The 21369-nt window shown below is 35.4% G+C and overlaps 1 protein-coding gene across 1 annotated transcript in view; it reads left to right on the forward strand.

The window, feature by feature from the left end:
• Nucleotides 1–20498, forward strand: part of HTT (huntingtin) — a gene marked incomplete at both ends in the record, with an annotated part of 57425 nt that extends 36927 nt beyond the window's left edge. Inside the window, 20 exons of the mRNA XM_009581722.1 lie at nt 1193–1334; nt 2592–2771; nt 4250–4426; nt 4669–4745; nt 5932–6070; nt 7686–7808; nt 8689–8902; nt 9100–9245; nt 9705–9882; nt 10169–10264; nt 11137–11324; nt 12587–12713; nt 13888–13988; nt 16224–16378; nt 16759–16898; nt 17072–17154; nt 18776–18906; nt 19086–19215; nt 19965–20120; nt 20409–20498. Of these exons, the coding sequence (XP_009580017.1) occupies nt 1193–1334; nt 2592–2771; nt 4250–4426; nt 4669–4745; nt 5932–6070; nt 7686–7808; nt 8689–8902; nt 9100–9245; nt 9705–9882; nt 10169–10264; nt 11137–11324; nt 12587–12713; nt 13888–13988; nt 16224–16378; nt 16759–16898; nt 17072–17154; nt 18776–18906; nt 19086–19215; nt 19965–20120; nt 20409–20498 (2773 nt within the window). The remainder of the gene's footprint in view (nt 1–1192; nt 1335–2591; nt 2772–4249; nt 4427–4668; nt 4746–5931; nt 6071–7685; nt 7809–8688; nt 8903–9099; nt 9246–9704; nt 9883–10168; nt 10265–11136; nt 11325–12586; nt 12714–13887; nt 13989–16223; nt 16379–16758; nt 16899–17071; nt 17155–18775; nt 18907–19085; nt 19216–19964; nt 20121–20408) is intronic.
• Between the last annotated feature and the right edge of the window lie 871 nt (nt 20499–21369).

A 21369-nucleotide genomic window follows, 5' to 3' on the forward strand; every position in this document is an offset into this window, starting at 1 on the left:
AAGTGTGTCCTGTGCTCAGTTGTTCCTCAAAAGAACTGCCAGGTAATCTCTTCACTTTTAAGCCAAGAAAGCTTCATCTGTGTACTACATTTAATTAAAATTATGGAAATAACTATAACAAAATACTCAGTATTTCAGATGTTCCTATGGAGACTTCGTATTTCACTTCTAGCAAATAACCAGCCATGCAGATCATATACACCATTGTGTTTATGAAAACACAATCCGATCAGTATAACTGTAACTATAGTTGTTATCTGTTCTCAGTGGGTCTATTACTAAATGCTATCAAAACATAGTATCGGCACCATGCTGATTCATTAGCATCAAGCCACCATAGTAACTTAACATTAGTTGTCTGAAATGCAGAGATTTGGTCTAAAATTAGTGTTATCTTGGTCTGAAGTTAGTTCATGGATGAATCATGTCAGGCATTGGAATGATTCATACTCTGGGTGTAAGGAAGATAACCCCCTATGTGGGTGGGTATCCCTCTGTGTTAACTGTGGAGGGAGATTAACAACTGACTTGAGGCATTTCTGATGCTTGCGTAGCAAATGTTAGAGAAGACTGATCTTGCTCCACAACATGAGTGCATCAATACTTGCTTAAATGTGCGATTCTTGCCTCAGTTCAACCTCATGATGGGAAAAAATATTATTCTAATTTGAGGAAACATGAAACTACCAGGCTTATGAGCAAAGTAGGGCAACTAAGATAGCTAAGGTGACACCTGCTATTTGTTGCAGTTATCTTTTTTGATTTATCAATATCACTTCTACTTTTTTTCTGGGTTGGGCATCACTTTCGATCTGACACTAGACTAAGTGCTCAAGAACACTGGTTTGGCTTGAGAAGAAAATACAGAATTAGGTTCTGTTATCCTACCAGACATGCAGTAGCCCGTGTGTTTCTTTTAAATAACCTGTTTAGTTCTTCTGAAGTTCTTCAGACTGTCCAAGGAAGTAATAAGCACAGAACAAAAAAGTGATACCGCAATTGTTAGAAAGTAAAGAGCTGATGGAAAGCAAAGGGTCTACATTGTATAATGTTTGCGGAATGAAGTTTCTAGGAAAATAAATATTATGTAAGGACATTGGTAGGATATTCCAAGCGATTTGTTAATGTTTCAGTAGCCATAGTAATGAAATATAATATTAAAATAGTACAAAATATAATGTGCTTCTTGCAGGAGACACAGTCTTTCTACGACTAAATTGCTTAGCCCTCAGTTATCTGGAGATAGTGATGAATCGAATTCAGAATCTAAACGTGGCATGTGCAATCGAGAGATAGTGAGAAGAGGAGCACTCATTCTTTTTTGTGACTATGTTGTAAGTTTTGAATTATGAATTTTTAACTATAGTTTTGAGTTACTTTATTATGCTGACAATCTTTTCTTACTGATGTGCATTAATTCAATCTGAATCACAAGTGAAAAATAAGGACTTGTGAAAACTAGTCATTTTATTTTCAGGTGGTGCTTCTGTAAGCTTAGATATGACCTCATTTGGCTTTTTTTTTTTTTTTTATTCTGAACTGTGAATTCTCTTGGCTTGTAAGGGATACCTGGTGGGTAATAGAATTATTTGCTGGGTATCATGTCCCTTACTTGTGAGGTGCTAGGAGCACACTAAGTAGTGTTAGACTTCCCAATGTCAGTAGCAGCGCACAGTGTTCAGGAGACAATTTCTGTCTCTATATCTTAAGAGGAGGGGGTTTACATTAACATTTAACTTCCATTTTGGTTCTCTAATGACGGCAGCTCCTGTCGCTTTGGCCTATTGCTGCCTCAATATTAGCATTTTAGTTCATTGGGAACTTTCGAAGTGAATCTTCCCGTAATATCTAGTATTGCACTTTGGTTTGCATTGCAGAGCAGTTTTGGGGCAAGCAAACTGCATTCCTTTCAGATTCAACTAAACCAAAAGCTATGTTTAAGAAGCACTTCAAGTACTAATGGACGTTCAGTCACCAGAGTCAGATTAGAGGTAGTCCAAGGTAAAACCCTCCAAAACCTCTCTACTGGGGAGTGTCAGCCTCTCAGCATCACCTGGTTAGCTCTAAGGATCTTTTCATGTTGCATTGCACTGCTTGTTGATATACACATAGCCTCTGTAGGTTTAAAATTATTGACAGATCTCTTTGGATTTGCTTTCCAAAAATTGTTCATCTTGTGTTTAAGGCCAGTAGTAATAAGAAATATTTAAATAGAGGCCTAAATGAAAATCATGTTTTACAAGAAGAGTCTGTGTGTGCATGTTTATTTCAAACAGCATTTAATTAAAAGCGGCATCTTTGAATCAACCTTCTCAATTTACTTGTTTCTAACCTGGATTTTTAGTGTTTTTAAAAAAAAAAAAAATTTTAAAAATTCATTATAAATCTCTTAATTTGCAATAAGATCAAAAGCATTTGGAAAATTTGTCATGTAAAAATGATATTAAAATATAGACACTTTATGCCATTATTTTAAAAGAGCTACCAGAATTATGTATGAAAAACTTCATGTTGTGTCAGATAAAGTTTTTAGTAATTAAAAGCTTAACATGGCTATTAATGGAACTGGATTTTAATTTTTTCCCCTTTAGTGTCAAAACCTACATGATTCAGAACACTTGACCTGGCTTATTGTGAATCATGTTCAAGACTTGATTAATCTGTCCCATGAGCCTCCAGTACAAGACTTTATCAGTGCTATCCACAGGAATTCAGCAGCCAGTGGTCTCTTCATCCAGGCCATTCAATCACGGTGTGAAAATCTTGCAGCTGTGAGTTTAACTTTTTGACTTTTTTTAAAGAATAAAGTCACTTACGTTTCAGCATAAGTTTAACTGATAAGTATGCAAATTCTGACATTTCTGGGTCATTTATCAACTTTTAATTTTATTTTTAAAGTCACTTCTTTAAAATGCAAACAATGAACCTTCTATTAGCAACTTCAGTATCAGATGTGTTCCAATCCATCAAATCTGAATTCAAGTAGAGTTGGTTAAGCTGCTTTTCCTCCTTCCCGGGTATTACCCCTGCATAATAAATATCTGAAGGGTAAATTAAAGCTGTAACTTTCTGAAATCTGATTTCAGTACCTTGGTAGCATAAATAACAGTAACTACAGAGGCAGGAATAGGAACCAGTCCATCGTTATAGGCCCTAACAACATGAAAAAGATTTGCAAGCTCATGCCTTCCCCATTGATCTGCCCCATAAGTTGTAGCCTCTTGGTGAGGGAAATACTGCTTCAGAAATTCAGTGTATGATTTCTGTTGACTGTTTTAGTTTTCAAAATAAAAGGAGTGGATAATGTTTTATAGGGATGTAAGTTTGTATACATCCATCTTAATCTTGGGAACTCACTAGGTGGGAAATGTCATTTCCTGGGCTTCCTCTAGAGCTAATGGGGGAAGATGCTACTGCACCCTGATTAGCCTGGTAACATTTCCTGTCTCTTCACATTCTTCTCTGTGCAAATCTAGTGCAACTGCATTAGTGCTTTAGGCATGTGAATAAAACACTTCAAAGTTAGGTGAGATGAATCTGGCCTTTAGTGTCTGAGAATCAGTAGAACGAACTAAACGTGTTTGAATGGAAGAGGTAGTAATTCCTGTGAAATGTTTGGTGATTATCAGAAAAGTCACTAAAATTAAAATAGCTGATATTTACAGTCTGCTCTTAAACAAGATTGGTTCCATGAATCAAACTAGTTTGTCTTTGTGTTTCTTCCTTTAGATTACTGGTTCTGAATTGGTGCTCATATTTAAAAAAAAATTTAAAAAAAAAAAAAATTCTTTGCACTCCCTTTTAATCCTGAGTAGCCATCGCTGTTTCTATGATTAAACATGTGCTCAAAAAATCCCTAATGCTTATCTGGATTTCTGTACTATCTCTTATTTTGACTGTGCTCATGTTCCTACCTTCTTCCAGCAAGAGTTCAAGCTTCTCACTGTTTTCAAAGCTTTCTACGATTCCACGTATGTCTCTCCAGCTTTTTTCCTGAAAGTTTTGCTTCCTGCTTTTTTCTTACTCTTTGTGAGAGTAAGCTTTCACAGTTAAACATCAAACAACCTAGTGTCCATGTTAATTAAATAAGCCAGTTACTCAGACGTATTCATATATAGATGATTATATTGATCAGCTAGTTGTCTGCTATAGTTTTTTCTAAATGTCTTTCCCTCTAGCTTTAAGATCTTTGTATTCTAATTGATTGCTTTTTTGTCTGGTGTTTTTTTTGTTTTATTTCAAAATCTAGCCCACAACTCTGAAGAAAACTTTACAGTGCTTAGAGGGAATACATCTCAGCCAGTCTGGGGCTGTCTTAACATTATATGTTGATAAGCTTCTGTGTACTCCATTCCGTGTGCTTGCTCGCATGGTTGACACACTGGCTTGCCGTCGGGTAGAAATGCTTTTGGCTGCAACTTTACAGGTAAGGTTAAATATATTCATTTGTAAATAAGATTGGGTAGTGCTAGCAATATAATCAAGTGTAATGATTTAAAGTACATCAAAATATGATGATGTTTAAGTTATTTCATTGGAAAGGAATTTTTTTTGTTTAATATATAGATATATGAATGTTTACATTTCACTTTATCTGCCTATAATTTTCCTAATCTGTTCAAAGTACTCATTTTTGTCCTATAAAATTCTTGTGACTCTTTCCTATAGAACAGCATTACTCAGTTACCAGTTGAAGAACTGGATAGAATTCAGGAATACCTTCAAAACAGTGGATTAGCAACAAGGTAAATAATACCAATACGTATTAAAATGCCAGACTAAGTAATGTTCTAGTACTAATTGTGTTAACTCTGTTTTCCTATGTTAGATTCTTTTCTTAAAGATAAGATAGTGGGTCCTTTTTGGATGTAAAACAGGAGTAAAGCCTCTCTTATGAGATGCAGGTATATTCTGGCACAAGGACAGTTGTGCTGGATGACTTGAATTTGCAATGTACTTAAGAATTAAAGCAAGCTAAAGGCTCAAAGGCATCAAATTCTCTTTCCCACATCCCACTCGCTATTTAACTTTTGAGAGACAGCAACCGCAAATTAATTCCTTGACAAAAACTACATTACTGAAACCAACTTTATTTTCCTCAAACTTCTGCAGAATTTTGTGAGTCCAAGCTGGGTGGACTTTTTTCTGGGTGTTTTGTTTTTGTTTTTCCCCAGACAGCTGTGTTGAAAGTTTTAACTGTTTAGTCTCCCAGCTGTTTAAAAGTAAACTGCTACTATAGAAAGGAGAAAATTACTCAATTGTTGAAAAAGCTTTATTTAATCTTGGAAAGAGTCTAATTTACTCCTTTTGATGTCATTGCTGTTTGAGGTTAATATCTGTTGACTGAACTAAGCAAGAAGTAGGGGCAAAGAATCTAAAGCCCAAGACTGCAGTAAACAACAAACCAACCAAACAACAACAACAAAAAAAAGGAAAACCAAAAAAACCTCAAACAAACAAAAAAACCCAACTCCCTGACACTGACATAAATCTACAAATTGGAATTCTTAATACACTTTTTTTAAAAAGTTCAGTTTTAGTGGATTCTTGTTTGGTATCTGTTAGAATGTATTTGTCTGCAGTCAAATCATCTGTACACTAATTTTGATTCTTCTTACTCATTAAAAAGATAGACTGCATAAAGAAAACTGAATAGTTTGCATTTTATGCTTAAGCATGTATAAATTTTAAACCTAAATTAAATTTAAATCTTTATTGTTGGTGGTGCTGAGTTCATTTGTTTTGGCTACTGATAGCTGGTGAAATTTGCAGTTTTGCATCACATGACTGCATATATCCAACAAAGAACTTAAGATCCTATTGCTTTTCTCTCCCAGAATTAGAATTGGCTCACTGGATGTCTCTCTATTTTTAAATTATTGACAAAACTGCCTAAGTTAGCTCTCTACTGATGTGTTCTTCTATTTTCAGACACCAAAGACTTTACTCGCTCTTGGATAGGTTTCGTCTTATGGTAGCACCAGACACAACTAGTCCTTCACCACTGGTTACCTCACACCCACTAGATGGAGAAGACCAACCAGCTTTAGAGAATGTAATTCTAGACAAAGTAAGATTATGTTTCGAAAGAGTTACTGAAAGTGCCTTGGCTCTAAATAAACTTTAGCGCATTACAAAATATTTAAGTACAGCTTATTTTTACTATGCAGTTAGTGTTCTCAGTGAATTATTTCATATGTGTTGGCTGATTGTTGAACTTAGGATGAATAATTAGTATGTGCATACATGTTTGTTATGTTGACGGTGCTGTGAAAAACTATCAAGTTTTGTTTCTTTGCATAACTAACGGAAAGATTTATATGAGGCTCAGTAGAGACAGATATATACTGTTTTCTTGACGTGTTTACTGCAGTGATCAGTTTTATTCATTTCCTGAAAACTGTTGGTTGTTTCTTGGAAATTAAGCATTACTTCTCAGCTTCCACTTCTCAGCTTTAAATTACTTTCAGTGAACAAGCTTACTTAACTGTTTCTGTCTTTCATGTACTTATGTGTGTTTATTTCAAAGCGGGGTGGGAAGCTAAGAGCAAGCCTTTTGGGGCCTGTGTCTTTCTTTCTAGTTTGTCCTGTGGCACAGATAATTTCTCCTTCTCATTCCTTCGTGTTCTACAGTGATACAGTAATATGAAACGTGTAACTGAGATGGCAAAAATTATTTGATTAGCTGACAGTTTGGAGGAGACAAGTAGTCGAGGAACCCATTGACTTAGAGAGATTGAGAGCTACTTAGACAGCAGGAGGAAACACTGTTTGTGCCCAGAAACCATTTACCCATGGCTTTCTGTTTTCAAATTAACCAGAAAATCTCCTTCTTCCTCTGTAACTGTAAATCCTGCACAAAGGAAGTAGTTTTTATACGCTTCCTCCACAACCCCTACATAGTTCATAGAATCAAGTTGAAAGGGACCCATAAGGATCATAGAATCCAACTCCCTGCTCTTTGCAGGACTACCTAAAACTAAGCCATATGACTAAGAGCATCGTCCAGATGCTCCTTGAACTCTGACAGGCTTAGTCGCATTCTAATTAATATCAGCAAATTTGGGATGTCCAGTTATGAGAACGAAAACATAGAAAAGAGATAGATCTTCATATTCTTTAGTTAAGTTAGTTATATTATTAACTAATTCCTGTAGGCTCATCACTAATAATTTAAGGAGTAAATTTGCAGTGATGTGTGATGGTCTTCATTTATTTCAGTGAGTGTTAAGATAGATGTTGTCTTCATCTGCTGATTTATTTGAATCTGAAGACTTTTCCTATGTGGTTTATAGTATTGGGGTTTTTTGGTATTAATGTTATGTTTGTGTGACTACTGAGTATTCCAGGTTTTTTTTCTAGATATTCTTCTCAGCTTTAGGATCCTAATACATAGACCTGTGCTAAATGTTAAGCTTCTTTTTTCCTCATTTCCTGTCCAGACTGTATGGAAATAGACAACTTGCCAGTGAACATCCATTGGTCTATTTTAAAGATGGTCCATTCACCAGTTGTCTGTTTTGCCTTGCTTTTTTCTTTCCGTTTTTTTGACATTAATGTGGCCTAGTGATCTCTTAAATGGACCACAATTCAATGCCAATGAGCAATTCTTCCCTTGTCCCCATGAACTGTATTATTTTCTGAAAACAAATATGTAATAAATCTCTTTTTTTCAATTATTAAAGGACTGGTATGTGTCACTAGTGAGGTCGCAGTGTTGCATCAAGTCTGACTCAGCACTGCTAGAAGGTGCAGAGCTGGTAAATAGGATTCCTCAGCCTGACCTGAACTCCTTCATGACCAGCAAGGTAACTTCTTTGTCCGATGAAACAGTCAACTGAAGAGATTGTAATAAATTATTTCTAATGTTCTTATTGGTAGCATTAATAGATTAGAGTCTTAAATGTAAACACTTCAAATTTATGTAATACTGGTAGTTCAATTCTTGAATTTCACTTCATTTTGGAAACTAAAATAGATAAATTTCATTTCTGTATCTAGTAATGCTGCAGATAAGAGCTTTCTAGTATTGCAGGTTGGATGTATACAGTGGAAGTGAAGGTTAGTTTATGTATCGCAATCACAAAAATCCAATTTTACCACTTTACATAATCTTCTCATTTTGCCATACAGTCTCTTACAAGGCCAGATGTTTCTGTAACCTTTTAAATATTTGTGCTAGATTTCTTGTAATATGCCACTAACAGGCCACAGATAGTAAATCTGGCATAAAGGACAACTTGTATCTCTTATTTCCAAGTACTTTGTTTTCTAAGAACATATTTTGTTCAAATTCTCTACACTATGTTTGCTGCTGGTATGCAGAAATAATAGTGGGAAACTGTTTTTAAAAAGATTTTTGTTTGACTTACTTGTTTGAAAACTTACTATTTGAAGATTCCTTTTACATAGGTCATCCTTAAGCTTTATGCACATATTGTTCTGAAAATTTGGCATAAGCATATTGATTTTTCTTTCCAGTACAGTAGTGTTTGGAATTTAAATGTGGAACAAATATGGTCTTAATTATGGTATTGTTACACCGTCATAGAGTAGAGGTCATAATAAGTTAGTTAATTAATAAACTGTTAATTTACCACCATGTTAATATGCCAGAATAGTACCCTCAGATACTTAGCTTCTCTTTAAAAGCAATTTCTTTACTTTTTATTTACTATTTGATTTCAGGAATTCAACCTAAGCTTGTTAGCACCTTGTTTAAGCCTTGGCATGAATGAAATCTCAAGAGACCAGAAGAGTAGCTTCTTTGAAACAGCTCGGAGGGTAACTCTGGATCATATGTCTACCACTGTACAAAACCTTCCTGCCAACCACCAGGTTTTTCAACCACTATTGCCAACTGAGCCATCAGCCTACTGGAAAAAACTAAGCGATATATTTGGTAATAGAAATAATGGTCTTTTTAAGTTTATTCTCTCCTCTGCAAAGGTACTTTACAGATGTCTTGTGAATACATGAACTTACTATTTAAAAAAATCAAGATACCTGGCGTGAAAGCGCTTATGAAATAATTCTGAAAAACATTTATAGAGGGGAAAAAATTCAAACTGCTAGATTTCATCCAGTCTTATTTTATAGGAGATGAGGTGATGTATCAGTCTCTGATGACACTTTGTCGTGCACTGGCTCAGTATTTGTTGTTACTCTCAAAACTACCAGCCGGTCTCCGTGTTCCTCCTGACAAAGAGGATGATATCCTGAAATTCGTAGTTATGTCAGTAGAGGTAAGAAATTACAAGCATAATTAAAACTGTGATGAGATGTTGGGAGAGGGAGCAACTTTGACTTAAATTGATCACCATTGAGTAACTTTTGATCTGGGCAACTTTCTTAACTGTAGAAATTTCTTCAGTGGTTATTTTATTTGACCTGTGCTAGTAAATCAGATGGGCTTATGGGACAAGGGCAGCTTTTACAAGGAGAGGTTGACTGGATCATGGAATGATCTTGGCATTTGGGAGAATGGCCCTGCACTGATTTTTGGGACACTGAATAGACAGTATATAATGGTCATAATTTTCTTGTACTTAAATTCTGTTCTCTCAGGAAAAAAATCAATACAACTTGCTAATAAAACTTACATATTGCTGAGTGAAAAAAAAAAAAAAAACCTAACACTTTTGGTTATAAGTTCTTCTGTTGCGAGAATTTGTTATTAATGGGGAATTTTTATTTTTGCACAGGCACTATCATGGCATTTAATGCATGACCAGATTCCATTAAGTGTAGATCTTCAAGCTGCTCTGGATTGTTGTTGTCTGACATTACAGCAGCCTAGTCTCTGGAATTTGCTGGCTTCTGCAGCTAATGTGACATACGCTTGCTCCTTAATTAATTGCATTAGATTTATCATAGAAGCAGGTAAGTCCAATTTGAACAGCTATGAGAAAATTTTCTTGATAAATTGTCACTCATCACTGATCAAATGCTAGGTGTCTGGAATATTTCCTCTGAGTACTTTTTAATTATTTCTTCGGCAAATTTGTTTTTACTACTTTAATATCTCATTTAAAATTTTGTGTTTACTTTTGAACTTGGCGGATGCCTTGGAGATGTTAAATATTTGACTACTATGTGGTTTTGAGGAGAAAAATGGAATATGAGATATTTAATGGCTATATCTTTCAAATATTTATGTCTAATTCAGTTGCTGTTGAACCCGGTAATCAACTTCTTAGTCCTGAAAGAAAGAAGAATGCTTCAAAAGGCTTAAGTGAGGGTGAAGTTGATTCAAACACACAGAGTAAGTAAAAACGGTGAATTCCACTTTTGCCTTAAACTTTCACTGAAGAAATATTTGTAGGTCCCCTTTTCACTACTGTTTTTTTTTTTTAACAATGAGAGTTCATCTGAGACCTTATTTGTATTTGATAAATGTTTATTAAGTGTAGATTGACATATTTTTAACAGGTATAGTTGTTTTTTCTTGAAAGTTAAACACTAATGCAGATTTGGCGGCGGGGGGGGCATTCTGTTATCTGTGCAGCATGCTGCAGACTGAGCTTTTTAAAGTGTTGTGGGATTTTTAAATTTCATGTGGGAGAGGTAGAATTGTTAATATTTCTTCTGAAGAATGGCAGATTCATTATCTGCCCGTCTACAGTATGGGAGCACTATGTTGAGGTGAAGGTCAAGTGTAGTCCGTGAGTGTGGACGGCATTGTCTTCCATATCCAGCTGTGCTGGTACAGTAAGATACCACTTCCATCTACAGAAATTACCTGCTTGTCAGATTTAGCATAGAGTCAGCTATGAGACTGTTTTCTCATAAAACAGATGAATTTGGTCACTTAAATTCTCACAAATGCTCTATTCAGTGTGTCCCGTTCTTGCTGGGGTTAGCATGTGAGCTGCTCTGCTGACAGATATCGGGTACTGGTAATCTCCAGCACTGAGACTGACAAACAACGCAAGCCTTTGCAGGGAGGGTGGTAGTAGTACTCTCCAACTAGCTGAAATATTGGAGAATATTTCTTTGTATACATCCTTATTGTGGTTTTGTCCTTTTTAGTCAACATACTCTTTCAGTAAGTGTTTTTTGGTTTTTTGTATCTTTTTAAATTATGTGTCTTTTGAATAGATTCCTAAAACTGAATTTCTTTTTCTCCCAACAAAGAAACTAAACACATTACTGCAGCTTGTGAAATGGTAGCTGAGATGGTGGAATGCTTACAGACTGTCTTGGCACTGGGGCACAAAAGAAACAGCAGTATCCCAGCATTTCTTACTCCTGTCCTCAAGAACATCATCATCAGTTTAGCAAGGCTGCCTCTAGTGAACAGTTACACAAGAGTACCTCCCTTGGTATGTTCATTATGCTTTGTTTTCAGGACTTTAAAAGCTATTGAACAACTTTCTGAAAACCAAACATGGTCCTGCATCTTAAGTTTTACATCAGTAGGACTTCAGCCTTTAGCTAGTTTAATCAGCCAGTTTGTCTTTTTAAACACTGAGTAGAAAACATTGTAAAGATATCAAATAAGAGTTCACTTTGGAATCAGATTTGATTAGAAAGGAGTGTAGTCGCTTCTTACATTCTTATGTGAAAGAATGTCCGGGTGGTAGTTAAAGAAAGGAAAAGCAAGCAGTGACTTGGGTGCTTTGTTAGGGCTAATATTTCCTTCTGCTCAGTGGGATTGCTTACCCTGGAAAGAGGGCAAAATCTACACTGCTACTTTCTGCTACTTTCTTTATGACACCTGAATTGACAAATTCATTTTTTGTCATGCTAAGCACCACAACGATGCAATGGTGCTGAGATGTCTGAAGTAGTGTCTGAACTAAGTCAGGTATTTTATGTGTGGTACCATACCATGGTATGCCATGCAGATACTTCGGGATTGTATATCACCATTCTTTCCTAATTCATCTTGGATCTTTTGGACAAGGTATTTCAACCTTTTCTTTTTGGCTGATGTAACATGGATTTAAGAACAACTCATGATTACCTCCATGTATTGTTAGTACTGTGAAATGACTTTGTTTTGATAAACTTCAACCATTACCAGAAACATTTCTAGGTGCTTATTAGGTAGCGCAAAAGGGGGTTTCCTGATATGTGCAAGGCCATTTCTGTGGCCTTTCTGTTTCTCAGCACTCTGTTTTTGAGGGAGTGTCAAAAGATACTGATTTTTTTGATTGAGACTTTTTTGCCCACTTTCAGCTGTATCTTTGTGCTTTTTCAGGCATCAATAGTATGTGAACTATTTTCCCTGAATTAACTTTTAGCGTCATTTCTGCACAATCTAGAAGTCACCTGGCACTTAAATTCTAAAATGAAATATATGGCAGGAACTTACTTGCTTTCATATCCAAACTTGGACAGTAGGACTGAATAATTAATTCATAGTGAGTAATATGCAAAAAACCCCCCAAAATTAGAAATACAATGTAAAATGTATATTAGCTGTGTTAGATACTTAATCTTTCTCTAAGTTCTTTTGTATTTGGAAAATTACATTATTTACTGATGTCTCATTGCTTTTGAATGGTGCAGATATATTTATAGGTGTGATGTTAATACTATTTCTGTTTTGGATAAGCAGACTTTCTTTATATTTCTTCAGGTCTGGAAATTAGGCTGGTCACCAAAGCCTGCAGGTGACTTTGGCACAGTTTTTCCTGAAATACCAGTAGAATTTCTTCAAGAAAAAGAAATCTTTAAGGAGTTCATCTATCGCATTAATACACTTGGTATGTACAAAATTAAAAATTAATACAGTTGGCTGTTATTAGGTATTTACCTGTGTTGTGAAGTTACTGAATAACTGAATCTGGTACCATTTGTTTACTTTTGCTGCTTATGTGGAAGAGAAATAACATTTCAGAGCAGGTTAGTAATTGTGCTGCAATAATTCTTACGTTTTGCTCAGTGCAGAGAAAAAATTATAAACTATAGAAATAAAGCCAAAAACTATTCCAAAAACTATTCCAACTCAGGGAGGCGATTTCAGAATGGCCACTTGTTTTCTGGAACATACACCTGACAGTATGTTAGAGAATATTTTGCTTCCCCCTTTTTTTTTTTATTCATGCATAGTGTATAGATAGAATTTAGTGTCACACTCTCAATATTTTAAATGAGATGCTGTCATTTTAAAGCTTCTGGATATGTCAAGGTTTACTGAACGAGAGCAGTGGGGCTTAAGAGTTCAAGTCTTTGTCAACAGATGAGACTGTCAAGGGTAATGCATCAAATTTTCCATATGCTTACGGAAGTTCTTTGGTTTTGGGGGAGGTTTCCCCCCTCTGATCTATGGGTTAATATTTTACTGACTTGTGGTGTAGCACTGATTTCTGTTTGATCACTGTAATACCAAAGATGACATTGTCATTTTTGATTCTTGAGATATCATTAGTATAAACTGCAAGGTATTAATCCTCTGCAGTCTTTATAAGTAAAAATTGGTTTGGAAAACTTTTTGAGAGTTGCTTGAATTTTAATGGTCTATTTCTAGGCAATTCAGTCATTTTGCTTTTAGGGCATGAAGATTTCTTGGATCATTATGGGATTCTCCATGACTTACTTTCTTGTGAGAATTGGCCAATTTCCTGGATGATTTTCTGTGTTGTGAAAACCTGGTAGATCTCACTGCTTTGAAAGTTGGACAATCAAAATATTTAAATGTATATAAGAAACAACCCGAACAGGACCATTTAAATAATAATGTGCAGAACCTTCTAAAGGGTTCATCACTTCCTAAAATAGAACAATTTAAGTTTAAGCTGTAGCGATTACAAAAAATGCCAAATCAAATAGGAAACGGTACGAAACTAAATCTATGGAAACAATGTACCATTTTTTAATGCCGTTCCATGTTTAAGTTTGTATTAAGACAAAAATGGCTATCTCTGAGTGTTTCCATAGGATGGATCAGCCGTACTCAGTTTGAAGAGACTTGGGCTACTTTGCTTGGTGTGCTTGTAACTCAGCCTATTGTAATGGACCAAGAGGAGAACCAACAAGAGGTAATGTCATTCACTGAATTTTTTAAATTAAATTTTACTTGAGCTTAGAAAAATATTTCTATTAATAAACCTGTAAAGCAGAACAGTAGTGACGAAGACTAAGAAATTATTTCTGTTTTATATTTCCTTGTCTTCATATCCCTGTGAGTTCAGACACAGCCATCTTCTGGCTTAAAGCTTCTGCAAGCGTGTAAATAGTATCAAAAAATTTTAGTGAAGCTGTTTCAACTTTATATTAGTACGTCACTCAACACACACACAGTTCAAAGTTTGCTTGATTAGGTGTTTGGCTTTAGGCACAATAGGAACTCCAGAAACTTTGAGAGAAACAATGTGTGAGAGAACTCTGCCTTTAGGAAATATACTAGTTACCTGTAACTAATATATTACTGCAATTATCTGTGCTATCTAATAATCAAACTTCAAGGGGAGTTTGGTAAGATTTTTTAATAAGATTCTTGACTAGAAATGAATTGACCTGGAGATGCATGCCCATGTTTCTTGTTCCCAGTTGTAGACTGTTTATTGGATATCTCGACTTCTAACTTGGATGCCTCAGGTTCAAAATTCAGTGGAGGGCATTTGGGGATCAGAGCTGAAGAAATTTATCTATACCAAAAGCAAAGATGAGAGTGAACTTAGCTATCATGAAAGAGACTTTTCCTCTTCAGACGTCTTGATCTGCTAGTGAACTGACTTTACTAGGTTCTCTTTGACCTGAAATGTTTTTTTTCCTAGACTTATATAGTGTTTGCTCCCAAATTGCGAACAGTCCTCATGGTACATGCAGAGCCTAAAGCATTTTGAAGAATTTGGAGGGTAGATGCCTACGAATAGTGGATCCTGGGTAGCAGACAAAGGGGTTTGTTTCCCTTGCTTTCTAGGTGTCAGACTCCAAAAAGGAATAGAGCATCATTATCCCTCTTCCCTGGGTTAGCATTTTCTGTTATTTAGACTGACTTGGACACTTGTGCAGCCTGCAGAATTTTGGCTTAACTCTTTTCTACATAATGGCCATGTTGGATTAGACTTAAGGTGACCTAGCTGTTGGTAGTTCCTTATTTGTCACATAGAAAGCGTTTATTTGTACAACGGGAGTAATACTGTTCCTTTACTTTCCAAGGAAAACTAATATGTTCAAAATTGCAAACACTATAAGCACTATTATAAATTCTAGTATGTTACTATTTTCTGAAATAAAAATACAAGATTCTTTTTTTAAAAAACAGCTGAAAATTTGTTAACATCTTACATTTTCTAAAAACGTTCAGACTCTCTTGTGTCCGATACTTTCAAGAAGGAATCGGAATCTATACAATGAAAGCAAAAACTGAGAAGCATCCTGCCGCTTCAGAATCTGCAAGTGTTTTTGCTGTTGTTCTAATTTTAGTTTGTAAAAACCTGATTTAGTCAAGTACTGATGATAAACAGTTCTGAGCAAAAAAAGTTAAATGTACTGTGAAGATTCTTGCTACCATCAACACAGGGAGGATGAGTTACAACACACAGTGCTAGAAGTTTATTTTGAGATTTTATTTTTTTAAATGGAAAGAGACTACTACAGTGGTGATTACTTACATGGCAAAGTACTTGATGGAATGTGTGTAGTTCCAAACACTTCTATTGGGGAAAAATGGCAGTGCCTCAAGTATGAATAATAGATTGAATCTAACCAAATATTTTAAGCAAGTTGTGTTACAGTTTTCTCACACTTTTACAGTGATGCTAAATATTTAGTGTGTAGCATCTTGGTTTAGAAGAAACATTGGATGCATCTGGATAATGCTGCCCAGAAAAATGCTGCTGAAAGTTCATGATGAGGTTGATTTTTTTTTTTTCCTAAACGGGCAGTTACTAAAAACAGTTAACATGGATCCTTCTCTGAAGAGTTTCCAACTCAGATTTAGTCTTATTTGATGCTTTGTTTCAACAGATAACTAATGGGTAGATGCAAACAAAGAAACTAAACACTTTGAACCTTCCGAAATGGACATCTTGAGGTTTTAATGCTGTTGGGATAAGAGAGGGTGCATGCAGAATGGCTAATGAGATGGAAGGATGTGTTGCTGCTATAGTCACAGTGCTTTGTGTGCATTGCTTATGTCAGCTAGATTTCTGGATGGGAATGAGTCTAGATGTAAGGCTTATTAATGGTAATTTAGTGGATAAACTGATGTTCAGGGCTGTCAGGATTCTTTTTTTTACAATTCAAATTACAGTAAGTTTGTTTTACAGGAAGATACAGAGAGGACCCAAATTAATGTTCTTGCAGTACAAGCCATAACTTCCTTGGTGCTGAGTGCAATGACAATACCTGTTGCAGGCAATCCAGCAGTTAGCTGTTTGGAACAGCAGCCCCGCAACAAAGCTTTAAAAGCTCTGGACACAAGGTATTCTTTTACTTTCTCTAAAATGCGTAAAAGTTACACTTGTGATTAGTACATAATTACAATTGCTTAATCTAGCTGTAGCAAAAATATGTATAGACTGTATTTTCTAAGCAAGAATGTATACAGATGAATCAGTTTACATAGAAGTTATGGACTTAGCATCACGAACCTGCTGAGTTAAGAGACAGTATCTGAAAAAGACAGTATCTTATTAAAATCTAGTAAACAGTGTGCAGAATGTATTTCTCAACACTTCCGTTTTAGCATCCCTGATAATGAAAATAAGCATAGACACATAACATTGTAGAGTAAGCTAGTCAGACTTGCACAAACACGTTAAAGGGAAAATCTGCTTAAATTGATTTCTGTTGGGCTTTCAGGTTTGGGAGGAAGCTAAGTGTTATCAGGGGAATTGTTGAACAGGAAATCCAAGCAATGGTATCTAAGAGAGATAATATTGCTACTCATCACTTATACCAAGCTTGGGACCCTGTTCCATCACTTTCTCCTGCTACTACAGGTAAGTGCCGGGGGAGGGGGGCAGGGGAGAAGCGGGGGGTGAATTTCTTTTACATTTAAAAAATAAAGATAGTCTTAGGAATTTATTTGAAATCCAGTTTGCAGGAAATGAACACATTTTCACATCTACTTTGTTATGCATGTTTTAAAAACTTGTCTTCTATTTTGTTATAGGTGCTCTTATCAGCCATGAGAAACTCTTACTGCAGATCAATACTGAACGAGAAATAGGAGATATGGATTATAAACTGGGACAGGTTTGTTAAAACCTTAACTTTGAATTTGACTTTTACTACATTTCTTCCAGTTTGTGAAAATTCAGTTAAGAGGCATTGCTTAAGGTCAGATGTAAACTAAAAGCTCCAGATGATGCAGGGTAGATCATAACTGGGTGACTCCTCTCAGCCAGCTGTCCCACCTCTTGTGGAATTGTTGCTTGTGTATGTGACATCTACCCATGAGCCAGCTTGTACTTTTCAGCCTTGTGTGTTAAAGAGCCCTTGTAGTGTTAGCTTCCACTTTAACTATTGGATTTTAATTTGCTATTGCATGCTTGCAGTAGTCCTTAGGAAATGAAAAATCACTGGAGATAAAATAAGCAATGTTGTTTAATTTTAAATAAACCTAGTGTAGGGACATAAACTTCACTGGATGATGTTAGTTGGAAAATTAGCACTACATACAGTGAATAAAATAGTCCTTATCCAGTTATTTGTCTCCTTGAAAAATTAGTCTTTACATAGTTAATACAAGTTTTAAATGTAATATTTGTTTCACTGTTTGAATAGTATGTATTAGTGAAAAAAACTTAAATACTAAAGTCAGATGACATTATTTTTCTTGAGGAGTCTTTTGCATAGGGAAAACTAAATGATCACTTGTCTGTTTTAGGTGTCTGTATGTTCTCTTGAGATTCTAAATGGCTTGAACAATCAGTATTTGCAGGTTTACAGACCCTATGCGTTATTTACAAAAACTGTTAACTCTATAACAATACTAGGCATTAGATGTGCTGCTTGAAAAATAAATGGTGTATATTTTTGCTTAACATGAAAAAGAATTCTATGTAAGGGTGAATTTTTGTTTAAGAAAGAAGTCTTGAGCTATGTAAGATAAGTAACTTTAGAGGAAAAAGTAATACCTGTATTGAAACACAGGAAGTGCTGATTTTGTTTTGGAATCTTCAGACAGATCATTTATGAAATGCTGTCAGCAGGTCTTATTGTTCTGCAACTTTAATTTTGTAAATAAAACTTAAAGAAGAACTAAGAAGTTTTCTTTTTTGTAGATCATTTGTTTATCTAGCCTGAGTCAGAGAACTTGAAATCTTAGTCTTGTCTGGTTTCAGAAGAAAGGTTATATTGCCATCAGACAGTGCTGAGTTATGGTTTGAGAAGAATTAGGAATGTGTTTTCTATGAAGTGCAGTCATTACAGTTCTTTCTGAATTATTTTCTTGCTTGATATGAATTGTAAATATTTATACTTTGCTTTAGATTTTAGATCTGGTATGTTGACTTTGGGATGATGCATGCACATTGTTAGTGCGTGCTTACAGGTTAGCCAGATGCTGCTTTCAGCATCACCTGTATTGCTGTACTAAGCACATGGTGCTACTGGTTTTGCGGTGCCACACAGTTTAAAGTCAGTTAAAGTAAAATGTTGAAAAAAGTTAAAAAAAAAAAAAGGCAATATGCAGTTCATGTAAAAGTTATTTGAGGCTGTGTGTTCCCTGTCATTTAAATGAAAAAATGTATTGGGCTTCTAAGATTTTTCTAATCTGACTACAAGGGTGTTAAATGTTGTGCTTCTTTTCTATTTGTTTTTTTTTGTTGTTTGTTTGTTTTGTGGTTTTGTTTTTGTTTTTTTGTCTTGCAAGGTCTCTATACACTCCATATGGTTAGGAAATAATATCACTCCATTGAGAGAAGAAGAGTGGGGTGAGGATGAAGAAGATGAGAATGACATACCTGCTCCTTCCTCACCACCAACCTCTCCTATTAACACCAGGTGTCTTATTTTTTCTTGTCTCTCCTTTGACTTATCAATAAGCTTTTATCCCTTCATGTTGAGTTCAATAAGCTGGGTTTATAAATTGGATGCTGGTAAATAACTGTATTATTTCAAATTAAGTATTTTAGCAGGGCTTAAGAATAGCCATTTTAACACTTGCTTATTGTGCCTTGCAGGAAACACCGGGCTGGTGTAGATATACATTCTTGTTCTCAGTTCTTGCTTGAACTGTATAGCCAGTGGATATTGCCATCAAACCCTAGCAAGAGAACGCCAGTCATTTTGATTAGCGAAGTGGTGCGATCAGTAAGTCTAAACTATTATTCAGAGCCATAATTGAGTATATGTTACCAAATGTTTCAGAGCTAAGCAGCATTTGTAAAGCATCTTTTAATATATGGGAAACACTGATTTTTCTTGGCAGTGCTATTATACAGGCAGTACAGAAATACAACTTGAGCAACTATAACATTATACTGATTTAAACTATATAATCATCTGGATTGCATATTCTGCTACTACATTACAAACACTTTATTGTTATTTAATGATAGTCGGTATTTTACTTGACTACTCACTAAAAGTAAATTTTAGGATTTTACTTATCCTATCCTATTAGAGGATTAAATTGACTATTGAAGTGTAGAAGCAAAACTAAAAAACACAGGTGTGGAATGTGTCTTGATAGCCTTATTCACTATTGTAAAAGACTTAAAATGAAACTATCCTTGCAAGACAGTATGTATTGTGTGTTTTGGGGTGTTTTAGTACACTGTAAATGGCAGTGTTCATTCATTTTTCAGAATTACTTACTATAGTGGATTTGGTTTTGTAAACCTTTTGGAAAAAAGGACCACTTGGAAGTAACTGTTATCTAAGATGGATGGTGGAATTAATTCTGGACAACAGTAGTTATTGCAGACACTTGAGTTAATGTTTACACATTTAATAGATCAATCGAGGAATCTTTTGCTGACAATTATAACAGAAGGGAGAGTCGATTTTTGGCTGTCTGCTAATGGGCTTTTTTATATTCAATTTTAATTTGTGTACAGCTTCTGGCAGTATCAGACTTATTTACAGAAAGGAATCAGTTTGAGATGATGTATACAACATTGACAGAACTTCGAAAGGTGCATCCATCGGAAGATGAGATTCTTGTACAATATTTGATACCAGCCACTTGTAAAGCTGCTGCTGTTCTTGGAATGGTAAGAAATTCTTATGGAAGTTTATTGCAAATTCAGGAGTGTCTAGGTTAACTGATCCTTAGCTTCTGCAGCAAAATCTGATGTACTTGGTAAGAGTGGTTTGTCTCTAAGAAAATCCCTTAGCTGATCTGCATGGCTATAAGAAGTAATAGGATATGTATTCTGGGCTTTCAGAGGTTGCAAACATCATCTTCCGTTGCCCCATATTCAAACAGAAAGGTTGTTTGGTTTGGAGTTTTTTTGAGGTTTGAGCTTAATATAATGTGCTTTTTGGTTTATCTTATTCAGTTGAGTGTTACCTTTGCCCTGGACTCATTTGTTACATTTCAGGCCAGAAGTGAGGACTGTGGAACAGCTATTGCTAGATTTGTGTTACAGGTGAATGGCTGTAGTCTCATGAGAGGCTGGAACAGTGCATGTGATGAATACACAGCTTGATAGTCAGGAGTCCCTCACTCTTCCCTCCATTGCATCATTCTGCACTTGGGGAAAGAACATTATTAATGCAAGTTATTTAATGAAATGTGTTGCTGTCTTTAAATCTGCAGACCAGAGAGCAGTAGTATTTTCCAATGGACATTTCAGAGTGGGATTATTTAGGGAAAAATTTACAAATTATTTTGGAATAAGTTAGCATTTCTAGAAACTCTCTATGAGACGAATATAAAACTATATGGGTAATAGTTATATGGAAAGTTTTGAAAGACTTTGGGGTAGGGCTTCCAGTAATTATTGTAGCAGCAGCTGTGCAAGGGAAGGCTGTGAAAGTGATGCCAAACATGCAGAAGCAGTTTTAGAGATCAGCTTGTTCTGACTAGGCTGTAATTTCCCACTCAATGAACTAATAACACCTTCTCATGAGCAAACAGCTGAATATAACAGGTTAGTGGGAGGGGAAAAAAAGTTGATTCCATCAAGAGTTGCTTGTTGTCCTGTGCTCAGTTATGTAGAAAACCCGCTTAAAAAGAGCAACTAGAGAGCACACACTGTAAAACTGGCCTGTATCTTAGATACTTAATGAATACAGGGACAAGATAAAACAAATCATTTCTACTAAATACTTAAAATAGATTGTAAGAAAAAGACTTTTCAAATCTAACAGTTTAGAGTAGATTTTGCATATTCCCATAAGTTGTACTTTGATAACAGGGAGTGAAGTATCTGATACCTGCTTGATGTTTGAAGACTAAACATAGAATCATTTAGGTTGGACAAGACCCTTAAGATCATTGAGTCCAGCCATTAACCT

This window comes from Fulmarus glacialis, unplaced genomic scaffold, assembly GCF_000690835.1.
Source record: "Fulmarus glacialis isolate BGI_N327 unplaced genomic scaffold, ASM69083v1 scaffold36247, whole genome shotgun sequence".
Lineage (NCBI taxonomy): Eukaryota > Metazoa > Chordata > Aves > Procellariiformes > Procellariidae > Fulmarus > Fulmarus glacialis.